This window comes from Gopherus flavomarginatus, chromosome 12 (assembly GCF_025201925.1).
Source record: "Gopherus flavomarginatus isolate rGopFla2 chromosome 12, rGopFla2.mat.asm, whole genome shotgun sequence".
In the NCBI taxonomy this organism is placed as follows: Eukaryota; Metazoa; Chordata; order Testudines; family Testudinidae; genus Gopherus; species Gopherus flavomarginatus.
The window spans coordinates 29,540,170-29,561,015 of NC_066628.1; the positions used below are offsets into that span (position 1 = coordinate 29,540,170).

Consider the following 20,846-nt stretch of genomic DNA (forward strand, 5'->3'; position numbering starts at 1 on the left):
CTTCCTACCTGCCCTGGCTCCGCAACTGCTCCCAGAAACCGCTGGCACATTCCTGTGGCCGTGGGGGTGGGGAAGGGGGAAAGGGAGGGTGGCAGGGGGTCTCTGTATGCTGCCCCTACTCCGAGCACCAACTCCACATTGGCCAGGAACTACAGCATGGCCTGTGACCTCCCTCCTGGAGCCTTTCTTCCTCTTTCATTCTCCTGGAGATCCAGTGCCTTCAGGATCAGCTTTAGGTCTATTCCACCAATTCCCCCGAATCGGGCCCCGCGCCTAAGAGGGCCCTGTGCCCAGTGAGAATCCCTTCCCTGGCTAGAGGCACCTTTTTAATTTTTACGCACTTGGCGGTGCTCCGGGTCTTCAGCAGCACTTCGGCAGCGGGTCCTTCGCTTGCTCTGGGTCTTCGGTGGCACTTTGGCGGCGGGGCCTTCAGTGCCGCCAAAGACCTGGAGCGAGTATAGGACCCACCACCGAAGTGCCACTGAAGACTCGGAGCACCGCCCAGTGAGTACAAGCCCCACGTGTTTTTTTACATGTTTTTTTTTTAAGTCATTCCTGCCGGGGCCCTGTTGAAACTGGTCGAATTGGGCCCCGCACTTCCTAAAGCCGGCCCTGAGTGCCTTCAGCAGGTGACCAGCTTCTGGTGCCTCTCTGGCTTGCAGAGCACAAGACTCAGGCTAACTTAAAGGTCGGCTGCCTCCCTGCAAATTCCTATTTAACTTGCTGGTCTCAGGCCAGATTCTTACACTTGTAAGTTTCCCAGCATATCCCCACAGATTTCCCATTTGAGTTCTCTGGCCCCAGGCTTCCTGTTGCTTCCGAATGGGATCTCTAGGTACTGAGCCTGCTGCCCAGTTCCTCCCCATGCCTCTACAGCCAGGAAGGCTCGTGACACTTACAGTCCCTCCCCCTGAGCCCATCCTGTAGTTTGTGTAATAGAACTATGGGCCTATTAGGATTTTGGCACACTACATCTTTATAAACCTCCTCTAAGGGCTGGTCCACACTACGGGGGGGAAATCGATCTTAGATACGCAACTTCAGCTACGTGAATAACGTAGCTGAAGTCGAATATCTAAGATCGGATTACTAACCCGTCCACACCGTGCGGGATCAATGTTCGCGGCTCTCCCTGTCAATTCCGGAACTCCGTTGGGGTTGATGGAGTTCCGGAATGAATATAAGCGCGCTCGGGGATCGATATATCGCGTCTAGATTAGACGCGATATATCGATCCCCGAGCAATCGATTTTAACCCGCCGATATGGCGGGTAGTCTGGACGTAGCCTAAGTCCTTAAACCCCACTGTGCCTGGGTCCTGTGGGACATGGTAGGCATTAGGGGCTACTAAAAGCACCTTTCCCAGCACAGTTAGAAAAACAGATCTTTTCATGCCACTATCTGCAACAGCATCTGCATGAAAGACAGCAAAACTCTAGCCAGATTCTTCTTTTGCATTAAACTGGAGGCCCTTCCAAGTCCCATAAGTGGCCATTTTACCATTTGTCTGCTTTTAAGTTCTCTTCTCAGAACACCAACACGAGGACTCTGGTTATGCTTTAACACAAAAGAAAGAAATCCCTAATGTGTGGATCTCCTGTGACACGTGCACCTGAACTGAAAACAAAATGGCAGTTGCCTTCTGAAGACCATGGATTCCTAGAACTGTAAAGGAGTGTTACAAAGAAAACAAAGTAGGAACAAGTACACACTCCACTGCTTGGACCTCAGCCCTCTCTGTCTGGATGCCCTGTTGCTTCAAGCTACCACACGTGTGAGCTAAGAAACTTCAATGAGAGTCCCTTAGGACTTCAGTTCTCCTCTTATCATACACAAGGATAATCATCCTGGCTAGAGCTAGTGTGATGAACATCCGAGATATCTGTATTATATTTTATAAATATTGTATGTATTTCTGCCTCTGTGATTACTATTGTGCTGTCTGGTGCATTTGGGCAAAGAGTTAACTCAATTGTGGGTTGATTTAGACCTCTCTAGTGTTATGACCACAGCATATACCTAGAGAAGTGAGAGAAATTTGCAGCATAACTACTGGATTTTGTAAAATTGAGAACAACAAACATGAACCTCAAAACACAGAGAGAAAACAAGCTGCTCCCTAAGGCAGAGAGAGAGTTTAATTGATTTAAGCTAATTCTTTCCAGACTGATGCTGCTCACACACTTTGATACAGAACCACCTGGGCCTGCAAGAAGGAGCAGGAAACCTCCCCACTCTTAAAGTGATAGCTTGCAATACACAACTGCAGATAGTGATTCTCTCTCAGTTGCAGGTCTTAAACAAATCCACTGCTGGAAGGCTGCCTCTGATCCCCTTGGAGAGATGTGTAAATCAGATTGACCAAGTTCAGGGGTCCCAGGACAGGCAAAAGCATTTTGATATGGATCAAAAGACGGTGTTGGAACTCTGTGGGTGAGACACTGACAGAGAATCACACTGAGACCATGGCAGCAGCTGCAGGCGCACAGTCAGTCTTGCCCAGCTCCAGTGCTGTGGGTGCCTAGGACAAGTGGACCTACTGAAACTGGAAAAGGTTCAGATTTAGGTAAGATAATGTGTTTATAGGCCTCTTGTTGTTTTAACCCATTCATCCCTATGTTCCTCTGGACAAATACATACTTTACTTTGAAGAGACTGCATTTTCATACTGCAGAAAGGAAGTCTGGAACAGAGCCCAAAACCCAGAGGACACAGCACTGGTGAATATGGGTGCTGTGACTTAGGAACTCGGTCTAAAAGTGGGATGAATCATGGAATTCGACCCTGAAAGAAATACAGGGGTAGGCCATGTCATGGGAATGATGCACTACCTCCCCTCACCAAAAGGGAAGACTATGATGTATCATGGGACATGTAGGCCAAGTGGGGAGTCCAGTCTAAGGAGGAGAATGGGAACATGAGGTACCCAAACTACAACTTTTGGAAGGGTGCCCATGGACAAAGGGAATGAGTATTCAATGGTAAAACTCACGCTGGAACCATAACAGCTGGTCAAAATTTTTCCAGCAAAACTGTTTTTCCATGGAAAACAGGGCTTTCTACAAACCAAGTTTTTTGGAAAAAAGTACTGGCTTTCTGAAAAATTCTTTTGATTTTTTTTGTAAAACCAAACAACTGATAACCAAAAATTTTTTGGTTTTTTGGCCCAAGCCCCAAATATTTTTATTCCAAAATCCAACTGCAGTGCCTCATGGGAGTTGTAGTTCAGTTGCCTCATTCCCCCATTCTCTGTAGGCTGGACTCCCAAGCTGAACTCCACTTTCTATGATGCATGGCAGCCATGTCATGGGAATGATGCACTACCTCCCCTCACCAAAAGGGAAGACTATGATGTATCATGGGAAATGTAGGCCAAGTGGGGAGTCCAGTCTAAGGAGGAGAATGGGAACATGAGGTACCCAAACTACAACTTCCATGAGGCATCATAGCAGAATTTCAGAATCAAAATATTTCAATTTTGGGCAAAAAGATTGTGTTTGATTTTTTTGCCCCAATTTTTTTTCCTACAAGGGGAAAAAAAACTTTTCAACCAGCTCTAATTCTGGTAAAGTTGTGTTCCTACACTTGCAGAAAGCAATGAGAAAGACCAATTTCCTGTGTAGACTAGTAGAGGCAGCCTGACATGTTGACAATTTAACTCTGGGTTTCTAGACTACAAAATGAAAGCCTGCACCTTGCATTGCCACAGTTGGGCTGGACTTTGTCTTGCAGAGGAATGGTTAGGAGTTAATTGTGATACAGGAAAGAGTTGATGAGAGATATGGATGTGACAGTCTGCACTCCTATGTTCACCTCTTTTGCAGGACTATGATAAATTTTGTACAAAGTATGCCTTGTGAGGTATCATTTGAAAACTCGTAATTTGCTGACTATTACTGTCCTGGTAAAATACATGTGGAAACATTGCATGTAAAGTTATAAGATTCCTCTGTATGGTATTACTAAGACATGTTTCAAGTCTGGGGGCTTGTCTACATCAGAAAGTTGCAGCGCTGGTGAGGGAGTTACAGCGCTGCAACTTAGGAGGTGTACACATCTGCAGGGCACCACCAGCGCTGCAACTCCCTGTTTGCAGCGCTGGCCGTACTCCCGTTTTGTCTCGGGTGTAGAGGATCCAGCGCTGGTGATCCAGCGCTGGTAATCAAATATAGACACTTACCAGCACTTTTCTTGACCTCCGTGGAATAAGCAGGTATCCCAGCATACCTGAGGAAGCCTCTGGTAATCAAGCTGGTCTCCTTCCCCGGTTTGCTCTCGCGTTCCCCGAACCCCGAGCAAGCAGGTCTCCTTCCCTGAGGTTTGCTGGGTGGTTCCGGGAACGCGAGAGCAAACCAGGAAAGGAGACCAGCTTCGCCGCGGTTTGCTCTCGCGTTCCCCGAACCCCGAGCAAGCAGGTCTCCTTCCCTGAGGTTTGCTGGGTGGTTCCGGGAACGCGAGAGCAAACCGGGAAAGGAGACCAGCTTCGCCGCGGTTTGCTCTCGCGTTCCCCGAACCCCGAGCAAGCAGGTCTCCTTCCCTGAGGTTTGCTGGGTGGTTCCGGGAACGCGAGAGCAAACCGGGAAAGGAGACCAGCTTCGCCGCGGTTTGCTCTCGCGTTTCCCGGAACCACCCTGCAAACCGCAGGGAAGGAGACCTGCTTGTTCGGGGAACGCGAGAGCAAACCGCGGCGAAGCTGGTCTCCTTTCCCGGGTTTGCTCTCGCGTTCCCCGAACCACCCAGGAAACCGCAGGGAAGGAGACCTGCTTGTTCGGGGGTTCGGGGAACGAGAGAGCAAACCGGGAAAGAAGACCAGCTTCGCCGCGGTTTGCTCTCGAGTTCCCGGAACCTCCCTTGAAGCCGCCCAACAGCGCTGCAGTGTGGCCACATCTAACACCACTTGCAGCGCTGGTTGCTGTAAGTGTGGCCACTCTGCAGCGCTGGCCCTATACAGCTGTACTAATACAGCTGTAACAACCAGCGCTGCAAAATTTTAGATGTAGACATGGCCTGGGAGAGGAGCCACAAACCAGTTTCCCAGAAACAAAAGTCTAGCCAGTGATTCAGCCAGGTGTCAACAAAATGAAATGGACCATCACCCAATTAAGTGGCCAATCTTTGCCTGGAAAGAGGATATGGGCAAAAAATCTACATCTTGACAAAGAAACAGCAGGGCATTCCCATTCACACAGACTTGCTGCCTCCTGAACCTCAGCTGGAGATGATGCTCAAACTATAAGAAGGGAGAGCAGACAACCCAAATTCTCTCTCCCTTTCTCTCTACCCACAGCATCAATAACACTTGAAGAACAAAAGCAGCAGCATTGGCCTGGGGGAGGGATTCTGAAGGAAAGAAATTCAGCCAGTAAGACTGCTGAAACATGTGGCAAGAGATTTTTTCTTTAAATTCATTTAGCTTGTAATGTTAGGTATCAGTTGTGCTTTATTTTTATTTTCTTGTAACCAATTCTGACATTTATGCCTTATTACTTGTAGTCACTTAAAATATTTTCTAGTTAATAAATTTGTTTTACTGTTTTTCTAAACCAATGTGTTTGGGAAACTCCATTTGGGATAATAGGATTTCTGCATACTGTTTTCTATTAATAAAATGACAGATTTTATATGAGCTTGTATTGTTCAGGAGAGAGCTGGGCAGTATATGATGTACATTTCTGGGGAAAGTCTGGGACTGGGAATTTACTGGCATTGTTCTGCAGTGTAATTCATGAGTGGCTGGCCGTAACACTCATACAACATAACTGGGAGTAACACACATGCTGAAGGCTGTGTGAAAGCAAAGCAGTGTAAAAGGCACCCTAGGGTGGAGAACTGAGTGGGGGGGAATGGTTCATTGCTCCAGATCATACCCTAGGTAATGCCACACGAGAAAGGATTTTTTCTTACAGTAACTTGGAGTTTAGGAAAGACCCAGTATTCTGTTTGGACAATGAAGGACAGAGCAAAGCTGAGCCCAAAAGATGTATTTAAAATGAAGGCACTTTTATTAATTATTATTATTATTACTAAACAGAAGACAAGGGAATTCTGCTTTTGTGTCCCAGCCAAGTTCAACAAGGGAGGCACTTGTAATAAAATGCTGGAGTTAACATTTACAATGCACCTCAAAGGCAGGTCTGTGTATGGGGAGTGTCAATAGGTAAGCTGGTGTTCTGGGAACCATTCCTTCCAGAAGCGCATGACCTTCAGCACAGGAGACAGGGAGATGTGCAGAAAGAAGATGTGTCAGCGTTTTATAAATATTCTCTACCTTAAGAGTGAGGGAAAGATGATCTGGCACTGGACTGGATCTCACAAGCCGTGGGTTTAATTCCAGGCTTTGCCAGAGACTCCTTGTGTGGCCTTGGTTTAATTGCTTCACCTCTGTGTGTCTCGTTTCCTCTCTGTAACGCACAGAGAATACTGACCTAGCTCTCAAGAATATTGTGAAACTAAATCCATTAGTGTTTGAGAGGACTCAGACAATAGTGAGGAGAGTGCCATAGAAAAGCTTGAGTGAATAAATGGGTAGATGTAGACAAGAAAACATCCATTACAGCTAAATTTCAGGCATTTAGTATCAAACTATTTTTTATTCCAAGAAATACTTTTGTTTAGTTGAATGTACATTGAATTGTAATGGACTGTTTCATCTGGGGAAACCATTGGATGGGGGCTCTTGAGGAAAGTGACCTCCATTCTCTTAAGGGAGGCAGAGAAAGATGAACATGACAGCAGCACATGTGCAAGTCAAGGGGAAAGAGAAGGCAGTGTGGTCTCCCCTCTGAAGCAGTGCTGCAGAAGGGGCTGCAGGTACTGCTGGGACACAAGATGGTGAAATGATCTGTCCTACAGGTACAAGGCCCCATCATAGGAAAAGATTCAGTGATCCCGATCTAGATGCAGTGCTACCAAGCTAGGACCAATATTTTCAAACCCAAGTGCCTAAAAGTCATGTACCTAAATACCTATTTAGACACATAAGTGTCTATGTTCTCAGAGGTGCTGCACGCACATTCGTGCCAATAGGAGCTGCAAGGTTTTGAGACCTCTAGTTAGGTGCCTACATTTGAAAACATTGACCACAGTTGCCATTGGCTTCAGTGAGATTTTGAAGATGAGAGCTGTCATGGGCTGGGATTTTAAAAAGCATCTTAAGTGACTTAGTCAACAGGACTAGTGTGCTTTTCACTTCACAATGAAAATCACATAGGCACTTTTGATAATCCCACCCAGGGGCTGTATAGCTCAGTATGGGATGAAGTGGTACCCAATGCCACCACAGCACTGACACTCTGCTCAGCTGGAAAGATGGATTTTTTATTGATTTTAAACATTACTGTGTTGAATCCAAAATACCATGAGTGAACTTCACCCACAGAGAAAACACAACCCTGTGGCTGCAATGATAACCATTAGGAGTCATGAGGTGGTCACAGGTCCCAAGGGCAGAAGTCATGAAAGTAAACCAGAAATACCAAGTCACCCATAACTAAGAGCAAAGAGAAACAGCCTAGTCCTGAGTGAGTCAAGGATTTTAAACACCACAACATTTCTGATTAATTAAAAGGTATTTATTCTGCTTGTAAACTCAGTGCAAACAGAGGTTGGCAGCAAAAATATACAGATGACAAATGAAGAGGTGTTTATGAAAGGCAGAGGATTCTGGAAATGTTGATTTCAAATTGAAAGACAGCAGCAGAACCCAGCATGGATGACCTGTGATTATTCACAGTAGTTGACGCGAATACCTTTTCCCTCTCTTAATAACCAATGATTTGCAAATACAGTACCATCACCTGCACTGTATTAATGCAGTAATTTAGGGCATTAAGGAATGCAATATCGGGCACTTGACGAGATTGTGGTTTTCGGAAAATATATAACCTCAGTATTTTCAAGAGCTGTTCAGCCCCAAGAATATCTTGGGCTTCCTAGTTCATGCACTGCAAGTTTTTAGAAGTTGCACTGTACTTTTCAACTATTGGTCAAATCATTTATTGTTAATGAGGCAAACAATCTCTGTGGAGGCAGGAAATGGCTCTTTCCTGTACAAGTACAAACACCTGCTGGTTTATTTATACTTCAATTTGTTTTTAAAATCAAGCAGCTTATTATTGTACCTCAATTACACATGTAAAATGTAAAAGAATCCAGCATCTGACTGTGACTCAGCTCATTAAATGAAGAGCATCCGCCATAAAACCCATTTGTGAGCTCTCAATGAAAATCACCTCAGATTTGTTTTCACTGCTCTGCATTGCAGGGAAAAACAACAGTGTAAACTGTTTAATCAACAGAAGAGTTGAATATTTACAGGGATAGTCTCATCTTCAGGAGTGTAAAACGCTACTGGCCAAAATGAGAATGTTTTAGACATTTATATTGTGCTACTAAAAATACAGGATTTAATCTAGCAACAGTTAAAGAATCACATGGCTGAGTTTATGATCCAATTAAAGCATGAAGGTCAGTTTGCTCCACCGTCGTCATCAAATAAAATCACTGCAAAACGGAAGGCAGAACTAATTTCAAATGAAAAAGTTACATTCAGATGTGTTGGCCGTTCCACATGGTAAGGTAGGAAGTCAAGTTGCAAGCAGGCCAGCACATTTATGTTCCAGTCAGCATGCCCTGTGCAAATCAATTCTCAAGCATAAATGTGTAAGTCTGACTACATGCACAGCCTCCCAAAGTCCTAGAATTCAAGGCTAAAAGTCTTTAATGGACCCTGTTCTAAAAAGATTTTTACATTAGGCTGCATAAAAACAGATTTACTAATAGCAAAACTTCCAGTGTAACTGAAGAATGTCTTAAAAGTCCAACAATTTCTCAGTACATAGTTATTTCTATAAAAAGTCAAAGGGTGCAAGTACATTGATATCCAGTAGAAAGGGTACATATATTAAAAGCTTAATATTAAAGTGCATTGCCTAATTCAAGAAAACAGCAACACAGTCTCTATAGTATTTGAGATATGCGGACAAATGCCAAAAATATTAAACGGCAGGTGGGAAAACATTAAGACAGATATGGTGATTTAGAGCTCTTTAAAAGGCAATTATTTGAGTAGACAATAAGAAATTTCATATAGCTCTAAGGCACACACTATAAAATACACAAGAATCAAAGCCTTCAAAAAATTTTCCATGAAGCAGCAAGGGCCATGTACTCTCAATTAATCACCACATTGTTAAACTTCTGCCTATCATCACATTCAAATATATCACTGAGCAACACAAGGCAGCTGATGGCTACCTGCAAAATCTAGGTTCCTATATCCAGATTTTACCAGCTCTCTTCAGTTTGGTGAACCTGAAATCCTATTCTTGTGGAAGAACTATAAAATAAATGTTTGGCTCCTCATGGCTTTACAAGTCATGTGATAATTCAGCTGTTTTCTATCGCTTAACTCAATAGGGAACTCTGAAATCATCGTTAATAATTAGATTGCATATGCAAACAACAGCAACATCATTGGCTCAGAAGTCAATTACAGATGTTTTTGAATTCATCCTATGTCCAATCAAATCACACATACAAAGTTCTGTTACCTGGCTGGCTGGGTCACATGACTATACTTTTTTACTAGCCATCTAACATTATCTCCCCGGTAGACTGCTGGCCCAAATAGAAGGGAGCAGTTTTAGTTACTAGAGTGATTGTCACTATAGACAACCTAGAGGAAGGATAGACGGAGAAAGCAAACTGTTATACCAGAAATCCACAGCCATAGCGGAAAATTTTCTAAATGTTACAGATGAAGATATTAAGATTAAATTTGTAAAGGTACCTCAATCTAGCTTCTATTTTTGGGTTACAGACTACTAGCGTTTTAGGTGTTTCTTTACCTAATTTGTATGCATCATTGACTTTGGGCACAATAACAGTATTTGTATTATAGTGTCCAGAGGTCCCAATGAGGATTGAGGCCAGTTAGGTTAAGCAATGTACACACACATAGGAAGACTTAGTCCCAGCCCCTGAACGAGTAGAAACTGGGTTGAGGCTTCTTTAAAAATGTGTCTGTTTGAATGAATGTAGCAATATATACTGTATGCTGACTTCATGTTTAATAAGCTTCAAGAATTCTCAGGGTAAATATTGATATCCTTCTCGGTCAATATTTATCTCTTGGGTTAGTTCCCTACATGTTCACCTAACCAAGAGTCAATACCTGCTTAATAGCTCAGAAAGTGCGTACAAGGTATCTTCAATTATGAAGTCTACAGAAGGTACCATCTCAACAATTTGCAACGTTAGCAATTCAATATCGAGTTCCAATCTTATTTCACTCTTCCAAGTGCTTAAATCTGATTTGGAGCACACCATTCACACAGCCCTCAGAACAGCGCATATTTCAGAGACAGGCAAAAAGAATGAGCAGCATTTTTACTGGTAAAGTAATATGAAAAGTCTTAGTGGTGTTTGATAGAGTGCACATGATGCCGGAAAGGCAGCATATTCCATGATAAAAGAGGGCAGATTCAGGAGAGCTCCACTTTTTAAGTTTTGGAACATGCAAATATTCCTATTTGTAATATAACATTGCTGAAAATATCTGACATTCAGGTGAAGTTACAGCTAACTGGGGCCACTTTAAGGAAATCGACTTGGAGATGTATTTGTTACAAGCAGAGCTGGGGAAAGTGTCCATTACAAAACCTGAAATCCTTTCTAGAAACTCACCTGGATTTATATTTCGTTACAAACTCAAGAGTGGAAAAAAAGCTTTGTAGAAAGGTCTGCTGAGTCTAATGAATCTTTTTGGAGCTCCCAGGACAATTCTTACAATTCTGAATCAGAAGCATGAAAAATTTACAATTGCACCTGAATTTCGCTTTGAGATTGTAGTTCTGTTGGATCCTGCAACTTTAAGGAAATCTCAGAGAACGTGAACCACACATGAACAGAAATTAAAGGATAAGTTTGCAACATCACACTGTGAAATGAAGCCACGCTGCTGCACACAGCTCTGGTTACAATGCTTGTATAGGACACAGAGGAAAAAGCTAGAACCTAGAATGTTGCAGAAGGTAGTTTTCTTAGGATTCAGTGATAAAAATCAAAATATAAGATGATGCAACCAGTTATTTAAATTCTGGCTATTTGAATCAGAGTTGTGTAGTGTTCTGCAGACTTTAAAGATTAGTTATGGTCAGCAAAGTGACTATGTTGGCACTTTCTTACACAACCAATCTGCTAATTTTAGTGACTGAGGCCTTGCCTACTAAAAATCAATCTAATCTGCTCTTAAAACCTCAAAAAACGAGGATTCCATAATCTCCCTTGGCAGACTATTCCAGTGCTAAACTATGCTTATAGTTAGAATTTTTTTCTTAATATCTAACCAAAATCTCTCTTGCTGCAGATTAGGCCCATTACTTCCTGTCCTACCTTCAGTTGCCATGGAGAACAATTGTTCACCATCCTTTTTATAACAACCTTTTACATATTTGAAGGCTTAATCAGGTCCCCACAGCCCCCGCCCCAAAGTCGTCTTTTCTCAAGACTAAGCACATCCAGTTTTATTAACCTTTCCCAGTACATCAGGTTGTCTAAATATTTTATCATTTTTGTTGCTCTTCTCTGGACTCTCTCTAATTTGTCCAAATCTTTCTTAAAGTGTGGTGCCCCGAACTGGACATAGTACTCCAAGTGAGGCCTCTCCATTGCCAAGTAGAGCACAACAATTAAAGCTCCCATATCTTACATAGGACACTCCTGTTAATACTGTAAATAATAATAAATGATAGTGCAACAGGAAAACATCCATGCAGGAATTTCATTAATACTTTGGGGCTATTAGTAGGTGATCTATGTACATGTTGTTGGTGTGGGTGTATTTCTAAATCCACCAAGAGTAGCCATTCACTTATTTTACAAGAGATTGAATACCTACACTACACAATGGCAGTTTAGTTGATATGAAGTTGTTGGTTTTTTAGTCCTAATAGCATTAAAAGCCTTGACAAGTTTCATAGTTGTTAAAACAATGCTAGGGATATGACAGAAACCAACTAAAGCAAATGGAATTAGAGCTAGAAAAACCAACTAAAAGGAGTTAAGTGAATGTCAAGGACAGTTAAATTTTGCCCCTTGTTCTGCTGGGTAGAAGGGCCTGGGAATGCTGTCGAACCAGCAAGTTGAGCCTCTAAAGGGCAGGAGAATCGCCTATTATTCTGCACACAGCCCCTCACTTTTCATTGCTGGGGCTGAGAGTATTGCAGAGATAGACTCAGCTTCAAGCAGAGAAAGGTGTGAGGAAGTGTCTACACAAGGGTGTTGCACAGATTTAAGTAGAAACATACGTAGTTAAGGTCTGTTGTAGAAGAGCACTGAGTCAGTTTCACTTCCAGAGTTTTTATGCTATAAAATCTAGAGTTTCAACCGCTGAAGGCGACTGTTTCTGATTAAAAAAACCTGTTTTCACTGGACTTTAAAAATGTACATTTCCATTGGTCTGAGGTTTTACAAAAGCTTGTTTTTACTAAATTTGAGGCCAAATTTAAGTTCTCTCAAATTTCTAAACATCCCCGTGTATCAGAGTGTCTAACAGACACTGTCCCTTTAAATACTGCATTGGCAACTTCTTTATTTTACTTATGGTTGCTGTCAGATACCTTTTAACTTTTAAAAATAAGTAATTTGTGCTATGTATTACTGATCACCACTTGCTGATGAGGTACTATGTGATAACAGGGCTGAGATGCAAATTCTTTTGACACTAAAATTGTTCCCAGCTTGTTTGATTTGAATTCCTATGAGATAGTAACATTTTTTTCCCCTTCTGATAGACAAGATAAAATAAGTTTTGTAGCTGTTCTTGGCACGAGGACTACTTGAAATGCTTTATATAGAGAATTGAGTATATTGCAAGGCAAAGTGGATTTGTGCCAGCAAGTTGCGGGCAGCTTGTTGGGCTGAAATGATCTGACATGCATATCAGTTGTTACTGATGTGTAATTAGCAACAAAATACCATTCAATGGTATCCCCTTTCCTTGCTGGTCACTTCTGTACCACTTCCCAATGAATTAGGAAGGTGTTAGGTCAAACATTCATTAAGCCAAGTGCATATCATTTTATTTACAGCTCTTTTATGAGTGCTGCTACTATTGCATGTTAAACGTGCCAAAATATTTAGTTTGCTTGCAGCTACCACTCTCATGGTTTGTAAAACTTTAAGCCTGAACTAGCAAACTATATTGAAACACCCACTAAGCATTAAACCCCATTCCTCTGAAAAGGAAGGAGGTAAACTTTTGAAAGATGGTATAACTACTACACTGACACTACACTCAACCTTAGCCTGAAGGGCAAAAAGACTCATGACCCATTTTTAGTTAGGTCTAATATGGACCTTTTGGTGAGGTCAGCCAAATCATTTTTATTTTGTAGGTGCCTATAAAGAAAACTATGCTGGAATTTGCATGCGTTTGAGATTATAAATTGGACAAATCTCGGGGGCTCTTTAAAGTTACTCATTTACCAGCCCCTGAGAAGTGCAGATACATTCCTGTCCAAATGCACTGAATAGTGTATTCTAAAAATACAGGTTGCCCAAACTTACCCCAATCAAAAGGGTGTAGAAAGTGCCATGTTTAACTTGCACAAAATAAAGAAGGTAGCAGCTATCTTTTGAAAGATATAAAAGATGGTGCTCTAGCCATCTCTATCCTTAATATGGAGATGCAGTCTGCACAAGTCCAGGTAGAGGAAGGATAGCACTGTGGTTTCAGCAGTGTCCTGGGACTTTGGAGATCTAGATTCAGCTCCGCCACAAACACCTTGTGTGACACTGGGCAAGTCATTCCATCTTTCTGTGCAGACGATGCTACTTCCCAACCTTACAAGGATGATTTACTAAAGTTTGTAATACTCCAGTGATGGGGACTATATGGGTGGGATTTTCAAATGCACTCAGCCTGGGCCTTAACTGTGCTCCCACAGAAGTCAATGATTCTATTGATTACAATGGAAGCAGTTCAGTCCAGTGCTAAGCATTTTTGTGAATACCATGCTACAAGTATACACACAGGTCACCTGCCTGCATTACTGCATACTGATCCAAGCAGAGGCTACTCAGATCAAGATGAAACAGATGGTCCTCAGAGGCCCAAGGACGCACTATGTCAAAGATAAGCCACATGATGCTTTGTTGAATTCAGTGAGCCAACATTTGGGGGTGTACTCCAGCCACCCTTTTAAAAATATTGACTATAAGGAAGCCCAGTTATTTGTCAACACTGTCTTCACAGTCACCTAAACAATTATACCCCTAGCTAAACAACCACCATAAATATCTAGCTCTTACAGGGGTTTTAATCCATAGACCTCAAAGCCCTTTACAAAGTATCATTTACGGACAGGGAAAACTGAGGTGCAGGAAGGGAAAGTGACTTGTCCAAAGTCATCCAGCAGGCCAGTGGCAGAGGAAGCCAAGTCTTCTGAGATCACCTAGTGCTCTATCCACTAGACTACACTGCCATCATAAACATGTGCAGTCTATGGCTGTGTCTACATTATGGACGTTATGTCGGCACAGCCTCCTAATGTAGATGCTGCCTACGCTAACAAAAGGGGTTTTTCTGTCCATGCAGGGACAGCACTTCCCCAAATATATTAGCTAGATCAACAGAAGCACTTCTGGTGACATAGCTGCATCCACACTAGGGGTTGTGTCGCCAGAGCTATCTTTTTTCACACCCCTGACCAACGTAGCTATGCCAATATAATTTTTCACTGCTGACCAAGCCTACAGCAAGACTGATTTTAGAGGTCAAACTAAAGCCAACAGGGTGTTTCTTTCATTAATAATCCTTATTTGTTGAAAACTGAGCCTGGGAGGGATGGTTTCTTACTGACTTTAGTGCACTGTAAATATTTAAAAATTGATTAGACTGTGCTAAGATACAGCTCCCACCGTCAGCTGCTATAGCTCTGAGAAATGTGCATCCAAATTCTGCCTTTGGATTAAAAACTAAATTGCAGTTATTTTAGCAAACGCACATCTCAAAAGGCCTTCCACTTGGATTTGGGAAACGTAATGATTAAGTTAAAAAATGCTACAAATATTTACTATAAATTAATCTTAAGAAAATAAAAGATTTATAAAACATAGTCTTGATACACAGCTTTCCAAGCAAATATGTACAGTCTATTCCATCACTTAGGAATTATTAGTCATTCCTGGGCATTTCTTTCCCTCCTGCCTAATAATTTCACCTTTGTACTCTGAATTTGTTCTACTGCAGAACAGCTGATCAAATATGATTGTGTTACCAATTCCTACTGAAGGTCTCATCTTTCATAGCTTTCACTAGCCAGTCCCTTTCCTTCTCCTCGTCAGAGTCACTCTCATCACTAGGATCTGCAGCCAGGAGACGAGAATAATTAATTTTTTTCTGCCGAGGCAACTTAGACTGGACAATCAGGAACAAGATTAACCACAGTGCCAAACTTATAGAGCATGCCCTATACAGAACTGCCAAGCCAAAGTGGCTCACAACAAATCCGCCTGCAAAGCTTCCCAGGCTAGCTCCACAACCATATGAGAGGCCCTGAAGGACGATGTGCAGAGCTCTCTCTGTCCCAGGACTGGCTACATCGTCAACCAACATATTAACTGCCCACCATAAGGCACCATTGCTGAAGGCACACAACATCTGAATAGGCAGTACTGACCATGCATTCCATAGGAATGAATAGTACAGAAGCTGTGCTGAAAGGCAGCTTAAACTCAGTGCGACAGTACCATTACTTGAGAGAGCCCTTAGTAACTTGCTTTTAAAGACATAAAGCACAATTTCAGCAATCAGTCCAATAGCCACTGAGACACCCATGTATAATTCACTGCTGCCTTGGTCCTGCATTTGCCAGAAGAGAAAATTCTGCACAGTAGATCCAATGACTCCTGTAAGGAAGACGGTGACAGCAGAAAGAATTGTTCGGCCATCACTTCCAATGAGGTTCAAAGCTTTGACAGTTTTGTTCACATGCTCTGTTTTCTTGGAAACATGGATAGGAAGAAAGACACTGATGAGCAATGTGAGTGTGATCAGTACAGCATAGCCATAGAAGTGCACAGCGAGACGAGAGATTTTAGCACTGAGGAAGCAGTTCAACTGATCTACAAATATGGTGATACCACAGGCTCCTCCAGATGCACCCAAATAACTCCAAATCCAAAGCTTCCCATATCGGTCAGTTGCATCAACAAAGTCAAGATATTCATAAAGACTGTCATCAACCATCCATTCGAGAGGTGCAGCCAACAGCTCCCAAAACACAACAGCACCTAGCACCATGAGAAAAATCTGGTGCTCACGGTCAAGAAAGTTAATATCTTGTAGAAGCTCAAAGTTGACATCCCGAACTTTCTCCCAGTGACTCGACAGATTTTCAAAAACATAAACAGCTCGATCAGCAGGGTGAGGGTTTGTTTGAAGTAAAGAAAATTCAGTACTTCCACCAATAGAAAGGTTTTTCTCAGGATTACTATTCACATTCAGCAGCCCAGCCTCTGGAGTTTTGGTTTCCTTCTCAAGCCTATGGATTGGTGTTTCATTTGAAGTGAGTGTCTCAAGTTCTTGTATCATCTCGTTAATTGCATTCATAGAAGAGGCTATCTTGCCAAAAGGCCTACTATTGTAATGGTCTGCAGTTATTTCCACTTCACCAGTTATTTTACCATTCTTCTTCTGTGCATCTGTAAAGTTAAACAACTCTTGGAAAGCTGAACTTGTTAGTGGTGGCTTTCCACTCGTCACCGAAACATCTGTAGCTGTTCTTAGTGTTTCTGCGGACACCATTTCTTTATTGGTAACTGTACTGGGATTTACAGCACTCAGATTGTTCAGACTCATGTCAGGCATCTCGACTGAATTCAATAAGCTACTTGATTGCTGGCTTATATTACAATATTTGTACACAACATCCTTACTCAAAGGTGGGACAACTGTAAGCAGCAAACCGGTTCCCACTGAACACAGCAATGATCCAGTAATGAGAACTTTCCTTTTCCTGTGGCTCTTTGCAAAGTAGGAGCATAGTGGAGCCCAGAGAGATGATATTAAGTGCTTAATTCCAATGATAATACCTACTAAAGGGGCAGTCAGCCCCAGCTGCCGGAAGTAAAGAGTTAAAAATGGAATCACACAGGCATTTCCTGCACTGGAAAAAAAATGGAAGAGGCTGGCAACAGCCAGCGCTTTGTTAACATCCCACTGTTTATTTGTACTCATGGCTTTGGTTGCATGCTTTCCGAAAGGGACCTGAAAATAAATAAGACAAAAACAAACCCTTTTTGAGTATTTTGTAAATAACAGGTAAGAAGTTAGAAGAGAAACAGACTTTTCATAAAGTGTCAAATATTTCACTACTTATAAGCCTGCCCGTTCAAATGCCAAGCTCCGAATGTTTAAATTGAAAAGTTTAAAAATGAAGTTCATTCACAAAGAGATTAGACTCATAGACTTTAAGGTCAGAAGGGACCAGCGTTATCATCTAGCTCTAGGGTGACCAGACAGCAAGTGTGAAAAATCGGGACCGGGGTGGGGGATAATAGAAGCCTATATAAGAAAGAACCAAAAATTGGGACTGTCCCTATAAAATCAGGACATCTGGTCCCCCTATCTAGCTCTAGTCTGACCTCCTGCACATTGCAGGCCACAGAACCTCCCCTCTCCCCTACTTAATAGACCCCTAGCCTCTGGCTGAGTTACTTAAGTCCTCAAATCATAGTATAAAAACTTCAAGTTACAGACATTAGAGATATTAGTCCAAATGAAAAGACTGAACATAAGAATGGCCATATTGGGTCCATCTAGCCTAGTATCCTGTCTTCCAACAATGGCCAATACCAGGTGCTTCAGAGGTGAACAAATAGAACAGGCAATCACTGAGTGATCCATCCCCTTGTCCACTCCCTGCTTCTGACAATCAGAGGCTAGGAACACCCAGAGCATGGGGCTGTATTCCTGACCATCTTATCAAATAGTTGGACCCCACCAAATCCACGGCTGTGAAAAATGAGTCACGGACCATGAAATCAAATCTCCTCCGTAAAATCTAGCTATTGGAGGAGAGGGGCAGGGCTGGGGGCACTGGGACTCCTACCAGGCTCTAGCTGCTAGTCCCAGCAGGGGTGGGGAGGGACAGGATTTCCTGTTCCCCTGCATGGCCGCTCTCAGGAGGAGACCAGACCCAGCTCTGGGTACCTCCCCCAGCTGCACGAAACTCCATGGTGCCTGCCTTCAGAGCCCAGCTCTGAAGGAAATGCAGAAGTGAGGGTGGCAATCCAGTGACCGAGCCCTACGACAGCTCTGCGACCCCCTATGGCCCCATTTTGGGTCAGGACTCCCATGGTTAAAACACAGTGGAATTTCAGATGTAAACATCTGAAACTATGAAATTGACTAATTTTAAAATCCTATGACTATGAAATTGACCAAAATGGACCTTGAATTTGGTAGTGCCCTATTGATAGCCATTGATAGACCTGTCTTCCATGAATTTATCTAATTATTTCTTGAACCTCATTGTAGTTTTGGCCTTCAGAACCTCCCCTGGCAATGAGTTTCACTGGTTGACTGTGTGTTGTGTGAAGAAGAAACTGCTTTTGTTAGTTAGTTATAAACCTGCTGCCTATTAATTTCATTGGGTGACTCCTGGTCCCTGTCGTATGTGAAGGAGTAAATAACACTTCCTTATTCACTTTCTCCACATCATTCATCATTTTATAAACCTCTATCACCTCTCCCCTTAGTTGTCTCTTTTCCAAGTTGAAAGTCCTAGTCTTTTTAATCTCTCTGTATATGGAAGCTCTTCCATACACTTAAATCATTTCTGTTGCCCTTCTCTGTACCTTATCCAATTCTAACAAAACAATTGGTAACAAAACAACACAAAGTTCAGGTGCTGTCCCCATTCCTCAGTTTACTGTAATAGAGCTAAAAGACACTTAAGAAATGCTATCAGCATATCTAGTATTTGTGATCTAGCCAGTTTTGCAGCTACACTTGAAAAAACTCCACGAACTGTACTTTGTTCTACATCAATGAGGAGGAAAATCATCTCAAATTCTTTGTATTTTGTGCCAGAAGTATTTTTCAAACTGTTTATAGATTTATGATACCTGGCGCTCCATGTAAACTCTGAAATTTCCTTTGACAAATCCTCACTGTACACTGTCCTGAATTTTCCTAAAAGAGGAGGCAACATATTTCTGTAGCTCTGCTGGGAATTAGATGCATCTGGAAATGTTTTAAAGTCTCCACACCCAGCAGCTAGCAGGGCAGAATGATACTGTAAAAGGATGTAAAAGATTTCAGAAAAAAGTACTCTTGTTCTTTGTGCGGATACAGACTAACACGGCTGCTACTCTGAAACCTTAGATTCCAGAGGATTATTAACATAGTATTTACTATTTGTTTAACAGTGGCAGCATGAAAGTTTCCAATGCAAAATGGTCAATGAATGGCACAAAGACTCTGTACTGGTAAGTGATAAGAACACATGTGAGTAAGCAACTTACACAATATTTCTATGGTGCTGGGATCAGGAAGCAGAGTGTGCATGACAGAGTCTGAATCTGGTGACACTTACATCACTGTGAATCAGAAATAATTCCATTAATCAAAGAGTTATACATTTGCATGCACGAGACCAGACTCAGGCCCAGACGTACTCCAAGACTATTGCTGCTGGATACTGGGAACACAAGTCCCTAATCTGTTTCCTGTTCTAAGGAGAATTATACAGGGATATGGCACACAGGTAAGCACTGGACCAGGGCTCCCTAGGAAGGTTGGGCAATCTCTGGAGATTTCTAAGAACAGGCTAGACAAATACCATCGGGGATGGTCCAGGGTCACGAGGTCCCGCCAGGCGTGCGGGGGCTAGACTAGACAACCTCTCAAGGCCCCTTCCAGCCCCCCATTCCCGATCGTGAGTTTCTGTGCGATGGCAGCTCTTCGACCCACCCCTGGGTCGGGGCAGGGCAGGGGCACCGCGACTGCCCCCCAATGCCCATCGTCAACCCGCCCACTGGGCCATGAGGTCACCAGGGAGAGCCCGCCAGCCAGCCAGGCCCTGCAGGGCCACCAGGGGCCTGCTCTGGGCTAGGAACAGGGGGCTCTGCCAGGCCCCACGGGGGGGGCGACTACGTGGGTGGAGGTGGGAAGGGGGGCTTCCCCCCGCCCGTTTCCTCATCCCTGGGTGACCTCCCCTCCCGCCGGGCAGCCGCCTAGAGACCAGCCCCCGCCGCTGGTCCTGTACCTGAGGGTTGGGGCCGGCTCCTCACGCGCTGCGCCGTACGGGCTCACCCCGGCCACGCACTGCGCACGCGTCACCTGCGCGGGCGTGGCCCCGCCTCCTGCACCTGTGGAGGGCGGGCCCTCGCTCGCGCCGCTTCTGACACCTGCCCAGGGGGCCGGGCCCGGCTGCTGCCCGACCCCGCGGACAACGCGCGGCGGCCGCGGCAGCGAGGAGGCTGCTGCTAGGAGACGGCCAGAGACCATCGAGCTGCTCGGCTCACGAGGGCTAGAGGGGCCGGCGGCGCGGGGGGCACGGGCAGAGCGCAGCGCCCCCTGCTGGAGGGGCGAGCGAACTGCAGCCCGGACCCGCTCCGACTTTTCTGCCCTCCCCTTCCCCTGCCCCTGCCCCACTTCCCTCTCACACCATCTCTCCCCCTTCCCTTCCCCCCTCACATCACCCGTCCTCCTTCCCCCACAGGACCTTCCCCCCCCATCACATCTCCCCTTCTCTTTCCCACCCCCACAGGCCTTCCCCCTCACACCACCCCTCCCCCTTCCTCCACAAGACCTTCCCTTCTCTATCACATCACCT

At 43.8% G+C, this 20,846-nt stretch overlaps 1 protein-coding gene across 2 annotated transcripts; it reads right to left on the reverse strand.

Annotated features, from left to right (window-relative positions):
- Window positions 1-7,556: 7,556 nt before the first annotated feature.
- Window positions 7,557-20,346, reverse strand: MFSD6L (major facilitator superfamily domain containing 6 like). 2 transcript variants are annotated; one of them, XM_050919324.1, is made up of 3 exons: window positions 20,277-20,346; window positions 19,534-19,608; window positions 7,557-17,272 (listed from the first exon to the last, which is right to left on the reverse strand). In XM_050919324.1, exon 3 carries the CDS (start codon window positions 17,240-17,242, stop codon window positions 15,278-15,280), a length of 1,965 nt encoding a protein of 654 aa, XP_050775281.1. In that variant the 5' UTR covers window positions 17,243-17,272; window positions 19,534-19,608; window positions 20,277-20,346; the 3' UTR covers window positions 7,557-15,277. The 2 variants fall into 2 exon arrangements, with proteins under 2 accessions (XP_050775281.1, XP_050775282.1); XM_050919325.1 differs by lacking the exon at window positions 19,534-19,608 and having other exon boundaries at window positions 20,277-20,309.
- Window positions 20,347-20,846: the final 500 nt, after the last annotated feature.